Source organism: Gadus chalcogrammus, chromosome 6 (genome assembly GCF_026213295.1).
Source record: "Gadus chalcogrammus isolate NIFS_2021 chromosome 6, NIFS_Gcha_1.0, whole genome shotgun sequence".
Taxonomy (NCBI): Eukaryota; Metazoa; Chordata; class Actinopteri; order Gadiformes; family Gadidae; genus Gadus; species Gadus chalcogrammus.
This window is the reverse complement of record NC_079417.1, coordinates 1,726,339-1,747,563: the sequence shown is the minus strand read 5'-3', so window position 1 is coordinate 1,747,563 and position 21,225 is coordinate 1,726,339. Positions and strand designations below refer to the sequence as shown.

Sequence of the window (21,225 nt, the reverse complement as noted above, 5' to 3'; positions counted from 1 at the left end):
CCTACCTAAACTACCTAGTGCTTAGTCTTCATCTCTAACCTCCTACCTAAACTACCTAGTGCTTAGTCTTCATCTCTAACCTCCTACCTAGTGCTTAGTCTTCATCTCTAACCTACTGCACAAGCAACTTAACCCTGTTGCCCGTGCACCTTTTTCTAGGACAATTTCTCCTTCCACGCAACTTTTTATGATCATGCTTGGATACAGCCCTCTGTAGCGTTGGCCTTTTGAGGCTCAGCCTCCTTGTGGATGGTGTCAATGCACAACTGTCAGGTCAGCAGTCCTCCCCATGGTTGTGAAGCCTACTGAACCGGACTGAGAGGCCATTAAAAGGCTCAGGAAACCTTTGGAAGGTATTTTGAGGTGATTAGCTGATTAGAGTATGACAACTTGAGTCTACAATATTGAACCTTTTCATAATATTAAAATATTCTGAGATACTGAATTTGGGGTTTTCATGAGCCATTAGCCATTATCATCAAGATTAATACAAATAAAGGCTTGAAATATTTCCCTTTGGGTGCATTGAATCTATATAATATGAGTTTCACCTTGTAAATCTGTACATAAATGTCCGAAAAAAATGAAACAACACGATTCATGTATGTAATTTTAAATTTTTCCTCCGTGATACCCGATGGACTCTTGGGTGTGAAATCATGAATATTTTCATCTACCCATGAAAACGTTTGAACTCGTATTTCTTCTGCTTGCTGGTTTTTGTCATACTGAGTAATGTCTTCTTGGGACATTTTTGGAGGATGTCATTGTGTCCGGTGACCGAAGCGTTCACAAAATCAGCAACAGTTACATCCACCTGACAATCTCTTGATTCCTCAACCTAGATAACAAACAATTCATATTATTGTATGTATTAGTCATGTATTATCTAGTATATGTTGAATGCACAAGCCTAGTAAAGAGCTGCACATTGAACCTTCACCGATATGTTAAGCCCTGAATAAAAAGCTGCTCTTTGTTACTAACCTTCCAATCAGATCCCATTTTAGCTGCGTCCTCCACCATGGTCTCTTGACCTGGTAACTTATCGATCCACAACTACCCTTCAATGTCCACAACTACCCTTCAATGTCACCCTGAAGAGGAGGAACACAACAAGATGCAGCGCATCACACTCTGCTCTCAAGACACCGTGGGTCTGCGTCAAGCCCACTCTGCAGGCTAAAGGCGAACCTTTCCTGTTGGCCTGGCAGTGGGAGTCCAGCGCCATCATCAGACCATTCACCTCACAAACAAAGCCTGGATGATGTTATGACTATCAGTATAAAATAATATGATTGATTGAGTGGTTTGTTCCCTTCTTCCACTGTTTTGCCATGATGTGTTTGCCATGAGTAGTCTACTGGTAGAAGGTTTAAATATAATAAGGGGGACTCACACTACTCCTGAGATGGAGATGAGTGATATCTGGCCCAACGTGACTGCGTGCGGTTTCTTCATCAGCACAGCCTCAACAACCTTCTCGTTAAACAGTTGTTGGTTTTCTTGGGGATTGTGGATCGATGTTGTCGGAGGCACAGTGCACGACCAAAACAATGACATCAATATTTAGTTGAACTTCATAGGGGTGGTTGTCGGCCTATATTCTTACAGATCAACGTTCTTAAGCATGTCGCATCTAGGCCTACTTGAAGACAAATAACTCAAAATATAATGTGAACATAAACAACTGAACAGTAAGAAAGAGCTGTCCATATATGAGCAGGTTATACCAAGTATTTTATTACATGGCTTTGTTGAATACATTATAACCCTTCCATATTATTTGTGTCTGGATCTGATTAACATATATTTAAAGTACAGACAACTAAATAAAAGCATCTAACCATACCGTCAGACTCCACATCAAGGACCAACTGTGTCACAAGAGTGGCAACGATCAAAGTTTGAACAGAAAACATCTTGTCTTTGGTCTTACTTCTCCAACACGCATCGTTCAGATGAAGAAGAGTCGATCTTATACGGTCAGTTGTGGACCCGCCTACCTGCATCAGCCAATCACATCAGTGCACATAGTACAACTGTACCTGAAGAAACATTAATATTAAAGAACATTTTCCATCTTAACTTAACTTCATGGCTCAAAGTCAGGGAGGGGGGGGGGGACAGAGAAACCTTTTTCTCTGCACGTGGTGAAGTTTCGTGCAGGTACATTCACAAAACAAAAACAAAATGAATGAATGAAATGAATATTCAAATCTGTAAACGACCATCTATTTCTAAACTTTCTTAAACTAGGCTAAACCTCTAATGTGAGAATTGGGCTTTGAACAACTGGCTATGAGCTTAGTACAGTTATTACAGGATCTGTTCCAAACATAGATGAGCAATAAGGAGTGGTTGTTGGTGCTGCAGAATATATACTCATGGTTTAGAGACGTCGCTCAGCAAGGACCATTGAGATAAAATATAACAAAACGATAATATGACGAGCTACTACTCTTCACCACTTCCCTGTGAATGAACACATCTCTTGGATCAACAAGACTCTTCCCCCCTTATCTGCTAAAGGTTGAAAGTTTAGACTTACCAAGTAATTTTTTTAAGGAGTCACTTTTGTCTATCAAGATGTTGCATTCAAATATACACAGCTAAGATATAAACGGTTTCAGATCAATTATTCATAATTCAAGTAAATTATTGTTTTGAGCTTTTTGGGTCAACTTATCAGTGGAATGTAAATGTCCATCATAAAATGTTGTGTCAAGTTGAAGTACTAGACCAATTAAACTTGACCCGTTAAACCAATCATTCATTTGACAACAGTTGGGGTTGTTCTTGCATACTTTTAGTGTTTTTTCCCCTGTTATGTTAGGGGTCAATTTGACCCGATTCAATGTTAACAGTCTCTAAAAACATGGTTAACATACTTTTTTCAGCTCAAGTTTTTATGACTTTTCCAAACTCAATGGGGTTAACATGGCAAACATGAAATTAACAAAAAAAAAAAAAGAAGTCCTGTACACATTTTGAGTGTTGTTGGGGTCATTTTGACCCCTACCACTATTATTCTATAAAACCCTAATTTTCTATCTATTTTTTTTGTGTTGGATGATACTGAGGGCACCTACAGGTTCATTTCTGTGTGTGTGTCTGTGTCTGTGTTTGTGTCCATCCGTGTGTGATTGTGTGTGTGTGTGTGTGTGTGTGTGTGTGTGTGTGTGTGTGTGTGTGTGTGTGTGTGTGTGTGTGTGTGTGTGTGTGTGTGTGTGTGTGTGTGTGTGTGTGTGTGTGTGTCAGGAGAAAACAGTTCCCACAACATCACTGATCGTTCAAGAAGCAATGGGAGAGGCAAGACAAATTTCCCGCGAGAACACACTGACAGTTCTCATAACAACTCTGATAATTCTCACAGCATGGGGGAGTGGGGCAGAAATACAACATTAAATACAATATTAAACATCAAATCCATCCACCATCACTAAGCGTCTCGGTGGTGCACTGCTGGGACCTATTGATTATGAGCTGGGGACATAGGTTCAGGTCCTGCTTATGTTGGCTGTAAATTATTATTCGTCATTATGGCGGCATTGTTGGTTTGGAACTGCCAAAGCGTTTCTCATGCAAAAACGTTTTGATTAGCCTAGGTTATGTTATTATGTTTTATGTTATTATGTATATTATGTTTATTTAGGATTTTACAAAAATGAAACAAACACGATTAATGAATGTATTTTTTTATTTTTCTTATCTGATATTCGATATTCGATGGACTCTGTTGGTGTGAAGTCATAAGTATATTCATCTATACATGAAAACGTTTGATAAGTAGGTTTTACTTCTTCTCCATGGTTCGCTTTACGCTCTTGAGAACCTGATTTTTAAATTGGTGACAGTTGTCGATGAAGAGATTGTAGTTTTTCCCCCCAGCCTCCAGGAGTTGATCAACAGTTGTTCCCTTAAAACATTCCTTTTCGGAGATTGTCTAGACAACAAAGAATTCATGTTATTTTATGCATCAGGCATGTATTTTCTATAAACCCATGTTTAATGATCAGGCCTAGTAAAGAGCTGCACATTGAACCGTAACCCATACGTTTAGCCATGAATTAAAAGCTGCTTGTTGTTACTGACCTCCCAATCCACACCTTCCATAACTTCTAGGTCCTCCAGTACGGCTCCACAGTCTGTCTTATGGATCAACACCCTTTTTCCTCCTTCAATGTCCAACGTCACCCTGAAGAGGGAAAGCAAAACAAGATTCAGGGCATCGCTCTCCCCCTAAAGCCACTGTAGGTCTGCATCAAGCCCACTCTGCAGGCTAAAGGCCAACCGTTCCTGTTGGCCTGACAGAGGGAGTCCCCCTCCATTATCAGCCCATTCACCTCATAAACAAAGCCTAGATGCTGTTATGACTATCAGTATCACATATTATAATTATGAGGGATTTGTTCCCTTTGTCACCGTTTTGAATGGTAAAAGGTTTTATATATAAGAACAGGGACTCACACGACTCCGGAGTGGCTGATCCATCCGAATTTAAATGCCACGTTATCCAGCGGTTTGTTCACAACCGCAGCTTTAACAACCTTTGCTGCATACAGTTTTGGGTAGTCTTTTTTAGTCAAGTTGCTTTTAGAGGGTTTGCCTGCAGGAGCAAAACAATAACATAAATATTGGGTTGAACTTTGTAGGGGTGTATGTCCACCTCCATTCTTACAAATCAACCTTCTTTAGCATATCTTATAATATGAGACAAGCAACTCAAAATAAAATATGAACATAAACAACTGAACAGTGTGTAAGAGCTGTCCATATCTGAGCAGGTTATACCAAGTATTTTATAGCATGGCTTTGTTGAATACATTATTATCCTTCCATATTATTTCAGTCTGGATCTGATTCCTAGAATAGTTTAGTAGGCCTACTTTCTTGGACGTTTATAGCTTTTTAAAAACGACATTTACAGATATTTAAACCGACCACTAACTAAAAGTACTTACCCGTTGAACATGACCCCACATCAAGGACCAACTGTGTCAGAAGAGCGGCAACGATCAAAGGTTGAACAGAAAACATCTTGTCTTTGGTCTTACTTCTCCAACATGCATCGTTCAGATGAAGACGAGCCGATCTTATACGGTTGGTTGTGGACCCGCCTACCTGCATCAGCCAATCACATCGGTGCACATAGTACAATTACACCTGAAGAAACATTAATATTAAAGAACATTTCCCAGATTTACTCATCTTCACGTCTCGAAGTTAGTGGGGGGGGGACAGAGAAACCTTTATCCCTGCATGTGGTGAAGTTTCTTGCAGGTACATTTACAAAATAATAAAACAGCAAAACGAATGCTAATCTCTTAACGACCATATCTATTTCTAAACTTTCCTAAACTAGGCTCAACCTCTAATGTGAGAACTTGGCTTTGTACAACTGGCTATAAGCTTATTACATTTATTACAGGATCTGTCCCAAGCATGATGAGCAATAAGGAGTGGTTGTCCCTACATTCAGAGGGTCCGCAGAACACTGAGTACAGTCGAATAATGAAGTGAACATACTTAACAGAAGAACCCAAACACCCCACAACAACCCCGTACCACATCAAGCCACCATACATGAATGAGCAGAATGTGATTCTCAGAGTCCTTTACCGGCCCCTGTAGACGGCTTGATATCTATAACTATATATATAATCTCAATCTGATTCCATGAACCATCAGCAGAGAGGGCTGTGGTGTTTTGGAACTGAAATATGTTTGAAATGTGATGCAGAGGGATGTGTATCATTCAACGCTTTATGATATCAAAAATGAGGGTCTGTGGTTTCTAATGTTCTTGGAGCGTTGATGTTGATGGCAGATGAGAGTCTGCAGATAGGTTTCAGTGTCTGTAGATATGTTATAGTTGTGTTAGTGTATCCTATCACCATCAACTGGAGACTACGGTGGGTTGAGAAGTACAGGGCCGGTCATCATCATCTGAATGATTTAGCAGGTACCCTACGCAAGGTGCACTTGCTCCTTTGCTTAAAGGAGCTGTAGGAAATTTGAGTAATTTGTTCGGACATGCCATAGCCATTCTTCAGTGTTTACTGAGTCAAATGCTCTATGAGGACATCTGTTCAGGCTGATTATGCTTGCCTCTGTATGACCAATTATCTGCTGGGTTTTTCGTTTTTTTACATTGCGCGTTGTGTTGTGTCGGCCCAGTTGTGAGGTAGCCCACCAGTTATACCTAAACTTCGAGCCTCAATGGGAACAATGAGACACAACACAAACCACAGACTAACACATTAAGACAGAAGGGGGCTACAGGTTGGGATACTGGTAATAGCTTACAAGTGAGATAGCGATTATGTCAACTATTCCAGCCAGTACACTTTTAAGGACTGGCCTGCTGGTTTAGAAACATCTCAGCAGCCTTTTTCCGTTTCTCCACCAGGCTGGTCCGACTCTGCCAAGGTTGTACCGCAAGAAATGTTTAAAGTGATAAAGGTTATTTTACACTGACTCCGTTGGTAATGGGCTGAAGCGCCAACAGGAGGTCTGCAACTGCTGAGCTAAACATGGCAGCTCCAGAAGGCCTCCCTGGAACGAGAGGTGGAGCAGCTGGCCATCGTCGACGGATGTCGCTCAGCGAGAACCACGGACGTAAAAGAAAAGATCAAAACTATGAAATATGACGAGCTTCTACTCTTCACCCCTTCCCTGTGAATGAAGACTTCTCTTGGATTAACAAGACTCTTCCTCCCTTACAAGCTGAAGGTTGAAAGTTCAGATTTACCAAGTTCTATTTGAAGTAGTCCCTTTAGTTTATCAAAATGTTGTGTTCAAACATTCACATCTAAGGTACAAACAGTTTCAGGTATTTTTGAATTGAGTGAATTATTGTCTTGAGATTTGGAATGTAAATTATCAGTCAACATTCAAAATCAGCAGAATGTAAAAGTTAATCTTTCAGTTTTGTCAAATTGGAGGACCTAACCAGAACTCAGGTTACTGCCCGTTCATACCCGCTATATAAAGTTACAGGGAAAGAAGAATTTGTTTCAGTTATCTATAATTGAAGTTGATTGAGTCAATATAATGAGTTGGTTATTAAAATCCTAAAAAAGTTTTGTCAAGTTGGAGTACACTTTGTTTTATCCCATTAAAAAAAACATTAATTCTATATACATTGCATACATTTAATGTGTGCTACTTTCACTTTACTAAAAGCAAGCAATGACCACTTATATTGACTTATAACCAGCTTGTAATGTTTTGTATTTTCCAAAAGCAAATAGTATCATAAATCACATTAAAATGCATAATAACAACCATCATAATGCACTAAGAATGCATTAAAATATATTCAATTTATGAGAATCAAAACACACTATGATCCTTGCAGGCATGTCAGTGAGTGACCAGCATTTATGAAGTTTTATGACCCTTTTCGCATCTTTGCATTGACTTTGCATTGACTTTGAATCCACAGAGATGTCATACGAGCACTCAGCGTTTTCCATAGTTAGAGATAGGCCTATCTGTAATTCAGTTTGACTGAATTACAGATATCTATTACTAAGTATGTGAGCTTTAGATAAAAGGCTCGTATTTGTTATAGTAGTGTGCAAAATAGCGTAAAGGAAATGAATAAGGAAATAAATAAGGAAAACAACTAAACAAAGGGATAATTTGAATGTTCTTTTAAAAGAGTGTTGAAAACCCCACTATGATTTGATTTAGTAAACTGGGATTAAATGCATCGTGGTAGTTTTAAACCACTTTTAAATCCAACTATAAATGTACTCTTTTATTTATGGATACTTTTATTTGAGTGTTCTTTAAAGGGATAAATTATTAAACATTAATTCTTAGTAACTAATGTTCTTAGTATAAATTTACTTGGTAACGTTAATAGTTAGTTAGCTAACAATGTCCCTTCAATATCAAGTGGGCTAACGTCTAGCATGTCTATTAACAAAGTTGAAAAGCCTGTTTTAGCTTAGTGGCTCATTCGTATCTACAGTGATTGTACCGTTTTCAGTGTCAGTTTGCATTACCATGCAAATATCTAACACTGATAAAAACAAAAATTACCAGAACAAATTTTAAAGTTGCTGGTAGAGTTTGGCGGTTGGCGACAATCGGGACTAAGAAGATAACCTGTTTTCTCCTGTGATGTCCTGTTTGTTCTTATAATTTATCATTCAATGTTTTTCTCTAAATGTTCTGACATCATACTCAGAATTTTATGATTTTGTTCTTCACGTATTATGAATTAATTCCCTTAATTTTTTATATATATTTCTTACTTGTCATTGGCCCTTAAACGCTGTCAACTGTTCACTTCTGTATTTCTGTAGACTGTTCTCTTCACCTCTGGCCATCCACTGTCTGCAGCACATTCAGAGGAATGGGTGGGCACACAACTGTCTGAGTATGGAAACAATTGTCCCTGTCCTCTCTGATTGCATCTCAATCACTGGTGATTTTTTCCAATTCCCAGTTTCTATCTTTCTTGGCTCATCTAATGTCTCCTCTCCAGTTGGGAGCTCAACAGGAGAAGCCATCGCGCCCAGCTTTTGAGTTAAAGTCACTTATCTAGCTGCTATAATCAAAGTCATTATTGGCTGGGGCTTCGTTACAATCTCAATAATCTCCAGGTTTTATTTATCCTATTTGTTCAACAATGTTCCATTGGTTCAGGTACATCATAATAGTCACTGACATAGAAGTTATTGAAGTGACAATGTGTAAGATTCACTAATATATTCATAATTTTTAAGTAAATTTTAAAGATATCTCTGTAGTGCTTAAAAGCTCAAAATAGCAAAAATCCCATACAGTCACCTGATATCAGACCCTGTGAAAGAGTTAAGATTAAACATTTTAAAAAGTAGTAAGAAGTTAGAGGCACAAGTTGGGGATGGGGTAGATGGCTAGGCCTAATGCTCTCGATGCAGCCGTCATTTCCCAACTTGCAAATATAAAACACAACAAATTGTACGTGAAGCGAGCAGTGTTGGTGTCCAGGCATCGACTCCTTCTAGCGCCGCCTTTGGATCTCAAGGGTCGCCGTGGGAAAGGACAAAACACAAACGCAGACACGCTCCAAAATCTCTAATTTTCTTCATCAGTGCTTAACCTTAAACAATAGCCGTGAAAACAGCCATTGTGGGGAGAGAATTCCCCTGGAAACAGCATCCAAGATGAAATCAAGGGTTTTGCTGAAACCTGTCTTAATTTCTCATGGAATTTTAGGGAGGGAGAAACCATAGAGAAACATTATTTTAAAAGCTCTGTGAAGAAGCAATATCACAGAAGAGGGAATGTTGTTTAAGGTATATCAGCCAAAAATAATCAACAGTACAACAGCAATTTTGAGTGACAGTTTATAGTTATTGCTCACTCATTTAAATACTTTTATTGGAAACTTAACAGTGTTTGACAAAATTGTATTGGTTTTCTTGAAGAATTGTCTGTACCCATTTGGGAAGTAACGTAGAACAAATACTTTGTAAGTGCACTTAAGCACAGTTTTCATGTGTCTGTTCTTTACTTTAGTATTTATTTCACTGACAGGTTTTTACTTCTACTCTCAACATTTTAACACATATCTGTACTTTTTACTCCTTATAATCAAGGACAATTATCGATAATTGTTTAATTTTGCATCATTGGGCGCCTTCCCAACTTCAAGACCGATTTCAACTAAAAGGATTGGACGATACAACACAGACGATCCCGCTGTGTATCCATCAGTGTATATCTCACACAGACACAGGGCTGACGGGCTGACACCTCCTGGTCGCTTGGTAGATGCTCTTGTTCAATAATCGCCCGTGTCGACCACCAGATGTCACCAGATCTCACTTCTCAACGCCAAATCTCACCATTTGTATGCTGCTTCACAGATAAGCGAATCTGGGCGGAGATAAGGACTAAACCTGTTTCTGCGTATTTAGCACAGACGACACGCATACATATAGGAAATATCCCTCATATAATCAAACGTATTCTTTGTCACCTTGAAAGTTTACCACAACCTCCCTTCATCCTTGCATTCCCCTGGGCAAATTCCTTAAACGTTTGTAAAAAGCCATTTTGCGAGAGAGCTGGCTTTCAATGCTGATTAATTGATTTTGATTTATTTTTTTAGAGTTTACTGCCACAGGGAAAAGGGAATAATTCACTCATAATCTGTTTGTCATATTTGTACTGGGGGCTGAATATTTGACACTGATAGTTATCACAGCTCAAGGCTTTGTTTATGAGGTGAACTGCCTGATAATGGAGGTGGACCCCCACTGCCAGGCCAACAGGACTGGTTTCCCTCTGGCCTGGAGGGTGGGCTTGTTTCAGACCTATGGGGGCTTTAGGAGGAGAGCAGAGTGTGATGATGCACTGAATCTTGTTGTGTTCCCCCTCTTCAGGGTGACGTTGGAGGACGGGTCGAGGTGGTTGATCCATAAGGGAAATGGTTTTGGGAACAGTTCTCAGACCGTGGTGGTGGACGTGACACACATGAGCTCTGACTGGAAGGTCAGTGTCAACAAGCAGCTTTTTATTCACGGCTGAACTTATCGGTGAAGGTTTCAATGAGCAGCTCCTAACCAGGCCTTATCACTAGACACGTGATGTTGTAGCCTCACATCCTTATTTATGTATTTGTTGTCTAGACTATTAAAAAGAACAATTTCAAGGGGAAGAAGACTGTCGCTGACTTTGTGGCAGATGGGGGCTCCAAATACTGTCTGCTCTTCAATAACTGTCACCACGCGTCTACTCGGATGATGACTCCCTTTCGGGAGTGAAACGAGTGAAACGTCTTCACGAGCAAAATCAACATTCAACAAATCAACATTATTTCACTCAACCAGATTCAAATAAATTAATGCATACATAAATCGTGTTTGTTTAGTTCTTTCTTTGAGTTCTCCCAACATCTAGAGGCAGCTTCAGAGAATAACCGAAGGCTCCATGGGGCTTGTACATCAGAGTGCACCATGGGATTTGTTGTTGGGATACCCCGCCATTTTGTAATGCCTGGAGAGCACTGGAGTAATGTAAATACACGGTGACTTAGCTGAATCAAAATGTTTTAGCACGTCTCGCATGAGAACGGCTGTTACAGTTCCAAACACAAAATTGTCAGTATAAGGATAAATAATTAGACAATGAACAAACAATGAATTACTGACCAATCACCATGGCTACCATTAACATTCCTACGCTCCTATACAGTTCAGTTCAGAGAGAACAGTAACATTTCAGATATATATCTCCGCACTGTTACTGTGCTAAATCACTGTGCTGTTCAACTATGGTTCAACTATGAAAAATGGGTTTGGAAAATTGATTTGCTGTCAGCAACGTTGGGCATGTGTGTTTGTGTGTGTGTGAGTGTGTTTGAGAGGGTGAGTGTGTTTGTGTGTATGTGTGTGTGTTTGTGTGTTTGTCTGAGTGTGTGTGTCTCTATGTGGGGGGGGGTGTCTATGTGTGTGCGGTCGGGTTCCCTCGGATGCTGAAGGTCACGTGACCTCGCTGGGCGCAATGATGACAGGTTTCTTTGTGTTTCCACGCGATTGGTCAATTTCTCGGTCCCCCAGAATCCCTCAGCCTTGGATCTCAGCCACGAACGTCATTGTGGGAATCAGACAAAGGACCAGGGACGCTGGGACGCGTGCTACCATGCGGCTTCCAGCCACCGTGTTTACATTGTTACACAATCAAGAACAGGACTGCTCGCCCGGACCAAGGTCTGGGTCCACCCCGGACACAGACCAGGGTCCACCTCAGACCCGGACCAAGGTCTGGGTCCACCCCGGACACAGACCTGGGTCCACCTCAGACCCGGACCTGGGTCCAACCCGGACCCGGATCTGGGTCCACCCCGGACCCAGACCAGAGGAGAAGAACAGGCTCTACCTGAATGAGCCCACCAGGACCCCAGATTCCACCAGGACCCCAGATTCCACCAGGACCTGAGGTCCTGGTGGAATCTGGGATCCTAGTGGGCTCTGAGGTCCTGGTGGGTTGTGGGGTCCGGGCGGGTGTTAGGGTCCTGGTGGACTCTGGGTACCCGGGGTGGGTCGCGGGGTCCGGTCCCGGGTGGGTCGTGGGGTCCGGTCCCGGGTGGGTCGTGGGCTCCGGTCTCAGGTGGGTCGTGGGGTCCGGTCCCGGGTGGGTCGTGGGCTCCGGTCCCGGGCGGGTCGTGCGCTCCGGTCTCAGGTGTGTGGGCTGGGGCTCCGGCCCCGGGGCGGGCCGGGGGGGGCCCCTCTCTCCGGCCCCAGCGTGCGGTACCCGGGCCTCTGGGCGCGGAGGAGGGGCGTCTGGGTGGTGGCGTCCTGCAGCTCCGACCGCCTCGGCCCGGCCTCGCGGAACCGGGAGCGCGTCCAGCCGTACGCCAGGCTGTTGAGGGCACCCTGGGACCCGGACGCCAGCGCCTGGCCAGAGGCACGGGGACACTCAGGGGGGAACCAAGGCCAAAGCGCCGGCTAACGCCTACCTCCGGCTAACGCCTTCCTCCGGCTAACGCCTACCTCCTGCTAACGCCTTCCTCCGGCTAACGCCTACCTCCGGCTAACGCCTACCTCCGGCTAACGCCTTCCTCCGGCTAACGCCTTCCTCCGGCTAACGCCTTCCTCCGGCTAACGCCTACCTCCGGCTAACGCCTTCCTCCGGCTAACGCCTTCCTCCGGCTAACGCCTTCCTCCGGCTAACGCCTTCCTCCGGCTAACGCCTACCTCCGGCTAACGCCTACCTCCGGCTAACGCCTTCCTCCGGCTAACGCCTACCTCCGGCTAACGCCTTCCTCCGGCTAACGCCTTCCTCCGGCTAACGCCTACCTCCGGCTAACGCCTACCTCCGGCTAACGCCTACCTCCCGCTACATTCTAGGTGACATTTCAATTATGTGCAATATTGCAGAGTTTTTAACGACTTGTTTGATTGACTTTTACTGTTTGTCCATTTTGTTGTGTGTCTGTTGTACTGTCTGTTGACCGACTTCGTGAGCTAATGGATACCTGGATTTCCCCAAGGGGATGAATCAAGTGTCCATCTATCTATCCATCTATCCGTCTGTCCGTCTATCTGGCTAACAGAAGGCTTGTAACATAAGGCTTGTAAGAGAAGCCTTGTAAGAGAAGGCTTGTAACAGAAGGCTTGTAACAGAAGGCTTGTAACAGAAGGCTTGTAACAGAAGGCTTGTGACAGAAGGCTTGTAACAGAAGGCTTGTAACAGAAGGCTTGTAACATAAGGCTTGTAAGAGAAGCCTTGTAAGAGAAGGCTTGTAACAGAAGGCTTGTAACAGAAGGCTTGTGACAGAAGGCTTGTAACAGGAGGCTTGTAACGGCTAATCAGCATCAGGGGGTCAGATAAGACCCTTTAGCGCAGCAGTCCTATCGTTAGTCGTTACTTTAGACACGATCCCATCAATCTATATAATATTAGAAAGAGTTTTGTTGTATATATTTATGTATGTGTGAGTGTGCATGTGTATGTGTATGTGTATGTGTGTGTGTGTGTGTGTGTGTGTGTGTGTGTGTGTGTGTGTGTGTGTGTATGTGTGTGTGTGTGTGTGTGTGTGTGTGTGTGTCTGTGTGTGTGTGTGTCTTTGTATGTGTGTGTCAGTGTTTGTCTGTGTATGTGTGTGACTGTGTGTGCGCGCGTGTGCGTGCGTACGCGCGCGCGCGCGCGTGTGTGTGTGTGTGTGTGTGTGTGTATAATATGCTCCATGGTTGGTGATGTTTAATACCTGGAGGAGGTAGAGCGCGGCGGCCAGGGCACCCTGCAGGGCCGCGGGCCGGATCCAGCTCAGGGCGGTCACACACACAGCTGAGGACCAGAGCCACGCCCACACGGTCAGCACTCAGCCGGCCTGACGCACAAAAGGACCGGCACCTACACACTGACCTCGCTTAGTGCAATCAAAAAGAGCCTCGATGATGATGGGTAAGGGTCAGTGGTAACCAGGTGATCTGGGGTCAGTGGTAACCAGGTGATCTAGGGTCAGTGGTAACCAGGTGATCTAGGGTCAGTGGTAACCAGGTGATCTAGGGTCAGTGGTAACCAGGTGATCTAGGGTCAGTGGTAACCAGGTGATCTAGGGTCAGTGGTAACCAGGTGATCTAGGGTCAGTGGTAACCAGGTGATCTAGGGTCAGTGGTAACCAGGTGATCTAAGGTCAGTGGTAAACAGGTGATCTAAGGTCAGTGGTAACTAGTAACCAGGTGATCTAAGGTCAGTAGTAAGTAGTAACCAGGTGATCTAAGGTCAGTGGTAGCCAGGTGATCCAGGGTCAGTACTAACTAGTAACCAGGGGATCCAGGGTCAGTACTAACTAGTAACCAGGTGATCCAGGGCCAGAGGTCAGGTACCTGGACCCCAGCAGAAGATGAACACAGCGGGGTAGAGCAGCATGCGTCGGTCCACCATCCTCAGATTGGCCCACTGCCTGTCGCCTAGGAAACCCCCGGAGGTCACGACCCGTCTGTGAATGCGCCGGGCTTTCTCCATCAGCACCTGAGGCGGGAGATGGTACCGATCAATACTGAGGCGGGAGATGGTACCGATCAATACTGAGGCGGGAGATGGTACCGATCAATACTGAGGCGGGAGATGGTACCGATCAATACAGAGGCGGGAGAAGTTACCGATCAATACTGAGGCAGGAGATGGTACCGATCAATACAGAGGCGGGAGAAGGTACCGATCAATACTGAGGCAGGAGATGGTACCGATCAATACTGAGGCAGGAGATGGTACAGATCAATACTGAGGAAGAGGATGGTACCGTTCAATACTGACGGAGGCATGACGAGGCCATCAAACTACCAACAACCTGTCGATCTGCTGATTAGTCCGGTTAGTGGTTCTATTCCCGGTTGATTCTGAAGATGACCACATCAAAATATAAACTATATAGGAAGGATAATATACTACAAATATCAAGGATTTGAATAGATCCAAAACGGTTCCCTTTTTAAAGACTCCTGTGGTAAGGGAACCCCCTGATCACTTCGTCTTTGAACACAAAGGATTTTCCATGTCTGGGCTTTTCTTGACTCAAATGTATAGAGTGGTTAAACTGGGGAAACTCCCTGTACAACGCCCGAGGTTGACTGCTTCCTGACGAGAGGGAGAGCTCTCTCTCTGCTGGCTTCACACTTGCGGAAGGCGGAACTTCGGCTGCTCCAACGCTGGTTTACTGACTCAAAAAAGGGAACTGCTGGAAACCACAACAATGGCGCCAAACCCATGTGCACGTTGGCTTGAATCCCCGCGGAGGTGTGGTTCTGGATGGACGCTAACCCTCCAGGGGAGCCGACACTGAACCGCTAACCTGAGGGCTCACACCGTGCACTCCTCCAGTGTCGTCGGGTTAGTGTGAGGGTCGTCGGGACAACGCACCGTGATACCGACGAGGGTGATGAGGAAGGTGAGGAGGAAGATGAGGTCGCGGTAGGCGTGGAGCAGCCAGCAGTCTTCCTGCTCGCCGCCCGGCCCCGGGCCGAGGCACAGGGGCCCCGTCTGCATCAGGAGACACCTTTAGGGGGGGGGGGGGGGGTCGTTACTAGGGTTAGGGTGTCCCTCTACCAGCGGGTCAAGAGCATTCAGTCGCTCAGCCCCCCACCTCTGGAACTCTCTGCCTCATCACATCCAACACTCTGGAAACAGATCTACTCAGACAAGCCTGCTCCCTTTAAGTCCGTTGCATTCTTGGGACTAGAATGACACCACTCTTTTCTCTAGTACACTGCTTTATTATGTTGGTGTTGTTGTTGTTGTTGTTTTTTCTTGCTCTTATGAATGTTTCATTTTGTAAGGTGACCTTGAGTGTCAAGAAAGGCGCCCATAAATAAAATGCATTATTATTATTAGTACCGGCAGGAAGGTTCTGTGGTCGATCCCCAAAGTGGGCAGCCCCACCTGTAGGCCTCCTACAGCAGGCGGTCGGGACAGCATCCTGATTCACTGGACGTGGCTTTGGTTAGAAGCCACGTCAAACACTTTCAGGACTCTCGGGGGAAGTTCCTTCAAGAGTCTGGAAACCCTTCTGTGTGTCTATACAGAGCCTTCTATCTGCTGTTAAGAACGGGAGCTTTCCTTATCTTTAAAGACCAGAAGGCAGTTTATCTTGTGAGAACCAGCTCTAGCAGAGTGCCTGTCTGCTCCGCTCTCCTCTTATTGAGTCCTGTTTGACCCCTTCAGCTCCACCTCTAGTGAAGCTGTGTTCAGCTCCACCTCTGTGAGTTGTTTTCTGCTTGAGTCTGTCTTCCCTCAATACTCAGTGTTACTTTCTCTTCGGACCCCGTCTGAAGCCTTAGCCTCTACGCTGATTTCGTTTGGATCAGTGTCCACCGGGTAACTGTGGCATGGGGGCGCATTGGAACAGTGTGATTGTTAGCAGCTAACCTGTAGGGTTGGCTACAGTTAGCGTAGCAGCGGAGGAGGTTAGCCTTGATCAACACTGGAGACATGAGCAGCCAGGGGAGGAGCCTGCAAACAGAGACAGCAGTGCAGGGTGTAGGAGATACTCCATGTACGGGCGATAACATATACTTCATGTACAGGGTTTACACAATACTTGACAAACACAAGACACTGACCCTGCAACCAAAGCGAGGATTTTAGGTAACAGCACGTTGCTGGCCTCCTGGAACACAAAACACACGAGATATTAACCAACGGGTGCTCCATGTGAGGGGATCTGGTGGAAAACACAAGATCATGTTTTCTCTCTCATTTCTGGATCAAGGTTGGTGAGATGGACACAGAGGAGGATGTGAGGGGGTAGGATGTGAGAGGGTAGGATGTGAGGGGTAGGATGTGAGGAGGTAGGATGTGAGCAGGTAGGATGTGAGGGGATAGGATGTGAGGGGAGGCCGTGAGGGTGGGATGTGAGCGGGTAGGATGTGAGCGGGTAGGATGTGAGGGGGTAGGATGTGAGGAGGTAGGATGTGAGCAGGTAGGGTGTGAGGGGGTAGGATGTGAGGGGAGGCCGTGAGGGTGGGATATGAGCAGGTAGGATGTGAGGGGTTAGGATGTGAGCAGGTAGGATGTGAGGAGGTAGGATGTGAGGGGGTAGGATGTGAGGGGGTAGGATGTGAGGGGGTAGGATGTGAGGGGTTAGGATGTGAGGAGGTAGGATGTGAGCGGGTAGGATGTGAGGGGGTAGGATGTGAGGGGGTAGGATGTGAGCGGGTAGGATGTGAGGGGGTAGGATGTGAGGGGGTAGGATGTGAGGGGGTAGGATGTGAGGGGTTAGGATGTGAGGAGGTAGGATGTGAGGGGGTAGGATGTGAGGAGGTAGGATGTGAGCAGGTAGGGTGTGAGGGGGTAGGATGTGAGGGGGTAGGATGTGAGGGGGTAGGATGTGAGGGGGTAGGATGTGAGGGGTAGGATGTGAGGCGGTAGGGTGTGAGGGGGTAGGATGTGAGCGGGTAGGATGTGAGGGGTAGGATGTGAGGGGGTAGGATGTGAGCGGGTAGGATGTGAGCGGGCTGACCTGACCCATGAATCCACTGACGCTGCAGTTGAGTCTGCTCCTGAGGTCGGAGAGCAGCCTCCACACGTAGAGGAGCGTGTAGAAGAAGGACGTTGTGTAGAGGATCTGTTGGAGGCAGGAGAGAACACAACCTGAGCTCAACCCTGCCCACTGTTCACTTTGTCTTTGGAACATTTCCACTGAGCACTGTGTGTGTGTGTGTGTGTGTGTGTGTGTGTGTGTGTGTGTGTGTGTGTGTGTGTGTGTGTGTGTGTGTGTGTGTGTGTGTGTGTGTGTGTGTGTGTGTGTGCGTGCGTGCGTGCGTGCGTGCGTGCGTGCGTGCGTGCGTGCGTGCGTGTGTGTGTGTGTGCTACCTGCTCCACAGTGTGTAGGTGGCAGCAGGCAGTGAGTGTGCGTGTGTGTGTGTGTGCGTGCGTGCGTGTGTGTGTGTGTGTGTGTGTGTGTGTGTGTGTGTGCGCTACCTGCTCCACAGTGTGTAGGTGGCAGCAGGCGGGCTGTGTCTCGGGGTCCGTGGTGTAGAGAGCGGCCCCCACCAGCCAGCTGACAGCCAGCAGGAGGTCCGCCCCACTGAGGAGCAGCAGGGGGCGCACCTGGAGAACACACACCTGGAGTTACACACACCTGGAGAACACACACCTGGAGTTACACACACACACCTGGAGACACACACACCTGGAGACACACACACACACCTGGAGTTACACACACACACACACCTGGAGACACACACACCTGGAGTTACACACACACACACCTGGAGAACACACAGCTGGAGTTACACACACACACACACACACCTGGAGACACACACACCTGGAGTTACACACACACACACCTGGAGAACACACAGCTGGAGTTAGACACACACACCTGGAGAACACACACCTGGAGAACACACACCTGGAAACACACACACACACACACCTGGAGAACACACGGACACACACACACTTGGAGAACACACGGACACACACACACTTGGAGAACACACACACACACACACACAGACACACACACACATACACACACACACACACACCAGACGGTCGGAGCCAACTTTAAAACAGTCAGGGGGTGACGAAATATGGAGAGGGGGCGTGGCCAGAAACCCTGCGCGTACAGTTTATGCATAAACTTATATAAAATAAACTATTATTAGTTGTACGCAGACAGACAATCCCCGACGTAGTGCTATCATAACAACACACGCACACAGTGCGCCACCAAAACGCACAAGAACCGACAAAACCCAATGCCATATGAACCTCTGTTACAACGTTATCATTGGTGCAATACAATGACACAAAATTATTACAGAGTGGAGTGATAAAGGGTTTTCCTAAAAAATATGACATGAAATGCCTCAACTTAGATTGAATTGTCCTGAAACACATTGAATCGTTTTAAAGGGATCCTATGAGATCAGCGTGGCCCCCCCAACACACACACGCACGCACGCACACACACGCACACACACGGATCACGTGATCCTGCACTCCAACCAACCAATCAGCTGAGGTTAGGGAACTCCGTTAGATCATTTAAAACATTCTAGAATTCACTATGTTTGGTGTTATTGCATTAAGGATTATTTTTTAATGTATATAATCCAAAGTAGCCTACTTTACTCACTGTCTATGACACAAACAGAAAGTAGGTTATATTTATTTGTGATGTAATATTTACCTCCTGCGATTGAAAGAGTTTCTGTGAAGCTGAAAACACCAAGATGGATCCTGAGCCGACAATGCTGAAAGAATAGCGATGCACATGATTAAATGTCGATCCATTTAGAACAGGATTAAAACTAGCCTACCCCATGCTCTCCCTTTAAATTGTCTAGTTCTTCATTGTTCACGTTGCACTGAACCCAAATCTGAACTCATTACGAATTGTAACCGTAATGAGAAGTAGGCTATTGCGGATTTCTAAATAGTTTCCGTTCCAGATTACTTTAAAGCACATGCAATTTATTTATTCTACATGCAGTCAGCTGTGACGTTGTAAGAAGCACATGAAACCAAAGGAGACGGCCCGGGGGTCGGGGTCCCACCATCTCATCAGAGACACGCTGTGACAGGCTGTCAGATAGCGGGGTGAGAGGGACGTGGACCAGAGGGGTCCTGGACTCACCTCAGGACGGCCATGGAGAGCTGTATCCACCGCGCCGCCTCGTACACCTGAAAACAACGGAACGCTCAACGAGGGACTAGATCCACCTTGGCTTACCCATAGTATAACGACTGTCCATCCCGAAGTAGCCAACCGTTACATTCAAGATTTTAAATAAACCTTCCACTGCGCAACAAACCAATGAGAAACAAATCCCAGCTTCATTTAAGGATAATTTGATTTACTTTAATTTACTCACGTCGGTTAGGTTTTCGGCGTTGCTGGTGTTCTGCGGTGTGCAGTTTGAGAACATCGCGTCTGTTTCTCTTCAAGACTAAAGTGCGTTTTAAACATGGACTGGTGAGTTAGCCTGAGCCTCTGACCGTCCAGCGACGCTGCTTGGTGTAAATAAGCAGAAACAGGTTTTAAGTCATTATCTCCTCCCAGATTCGCTTATCTGTGAAGCATACAATTGGTGAGATTTGGCGTTGAGAAGTGAGATCTGGTGACATCTGGTGGTCGACACGGGCGACTACTGGTTGGACAAGAGCATCTACCAAGCGACCAGGAGGTGTCAGCCCTGTGTCTGTGTGTGATATAGGCCTACACTGATGTAGACACGGAGGGATTGTCTGTGTTGTATCGTCCAATCCTTTTAGGTGTAATCGGTCTTGAAGTTGGGAAGGCGCACAATGATCCAAAATTAAACAATTATCGATAATTCTCCTTGATTATAAGGAGTAAAAAGTACAGATGTGTTAAAATGTTGAAGTAAAAACCTGTCAATGAAATAAATACTAAAGTAAAGAACAGACACATGAAAACTGTGCTTAAGTGCACTTACAAAGTATTTGACCTACGTTACTTCCCAAATGTGTACAGGCAATTCTTCAAGAAAACCAATACAATTTTGTCAAACACTGTTAAGTTTCCAATAAAAGTATGTAAATGAGTGAAACACACACGCAATAACACACGCAATAACTGTGAACTGTCACTCAAATTACCCTTACTTGACATTAACAATTCTGCATAATATTGCTGTTGTACTGTTGATTGTTTTTGGCTGACATACCTTAAACACATTCCCTCTTCTGTGATATTGCTTCATCACAGAGCTTTTAAAATAATGTTTCTCTATGGTTTCTCCCTCCCTAAAATTCCTTGAGAAATTAAGACAGGTTTCAGCAAAACCCTTGATTTAATCTTGGATGCTGTTTCCAGGGGAATTCTCTCCCCACAATGGCTGTTTTCACGGCTATTGTTTAAGGTTAAGCACTGATGAAGAAAATGAGAGATTTTGGAGCGTGTCTGCGTTTGTGTTTTGTCCTTTCCCACGGCGACCCTTGAGATCCAAAGGCGGCTCTAGGAGGAGTCGATGCCTGGACACCAACACTGCTCGCTTCACGTACAATTTGTTGTGTTTTATATTTGCAAGTTGGGAAATGACGGCTGCATCGAGAGCATTAGGCCTAGCCATCTACCCCATCCCCGACTTGTGCCTCTAACTTCTTACTACTTTTTAAAATGTTTAATCTTAACTCTTTCTCAGGGTCTGATATCAGGTGACTGTGTGGGATTTTTGCTATTTTGTGCTTTTAAGCACTACAGAGATATCTTTAAAATGTACTTAAAAATTATGA

General features: G+C 45.0%; 1 protein-coding gene across 1 annotated transcript; it reads right to left on the bottom strand.

The window, feature by feature from the left end:
• Nucleotides 1-12,185: 12,185 nt before the first annotated feature.
• tmem116 (transmembrane protein 116) lies at nt 12,186-20,541 on the bottom strand. Its single transcript, XM_056592329.1, has 11 exons — nt 19,842-20,541; nt 19,604-19,650; nt 19,157-19,220; nt 17,932-18,060; nt 17,471-17,575; nt 16,572-16,618; nt 16,378-16,461; nt 15,373-15,508; nt 14,340-14,484; nt 13,718-13,797; nt 12,186-12,404 (listed from the first exon to the last, which is right to left on the bottom strand). Exons 1-11 carry the CDS (start codon nt 19,893-19,895, stop codon nt 12,186-12,188), a joined length of 1,110 nt encoding a protein of 369 aa, XP_056448304.1. The 5' UTR covers nt 19,896-20,541.
• Between the last annotated feature and the right edge of the window lie 684 nt (nt 20,542-21,225).

Coding starts and splice junctions, on each gene's coding strand:
- tmem116 (XM_056592329.1), bottom strand. CDS start 19,895: ATGTTCTCAAACTGCACACCGCAGAACACCAGCAACGCCGAAAACCTA. Junction 18,061..19,156: donor AACTCTTTCAATCGCAGGAG/GTAAATATTACA, acceptor TGTGTTCTCCAG/GTGCGCCCCCTGCTGCTCCT. Junction 12,405..13,717: donor CCGCGCTCTACCTCCTCCAG/GTATTAAACATC, acceptor GCCTCTGGCCAG/GCGCTGGCGTCCGGGTCCCA.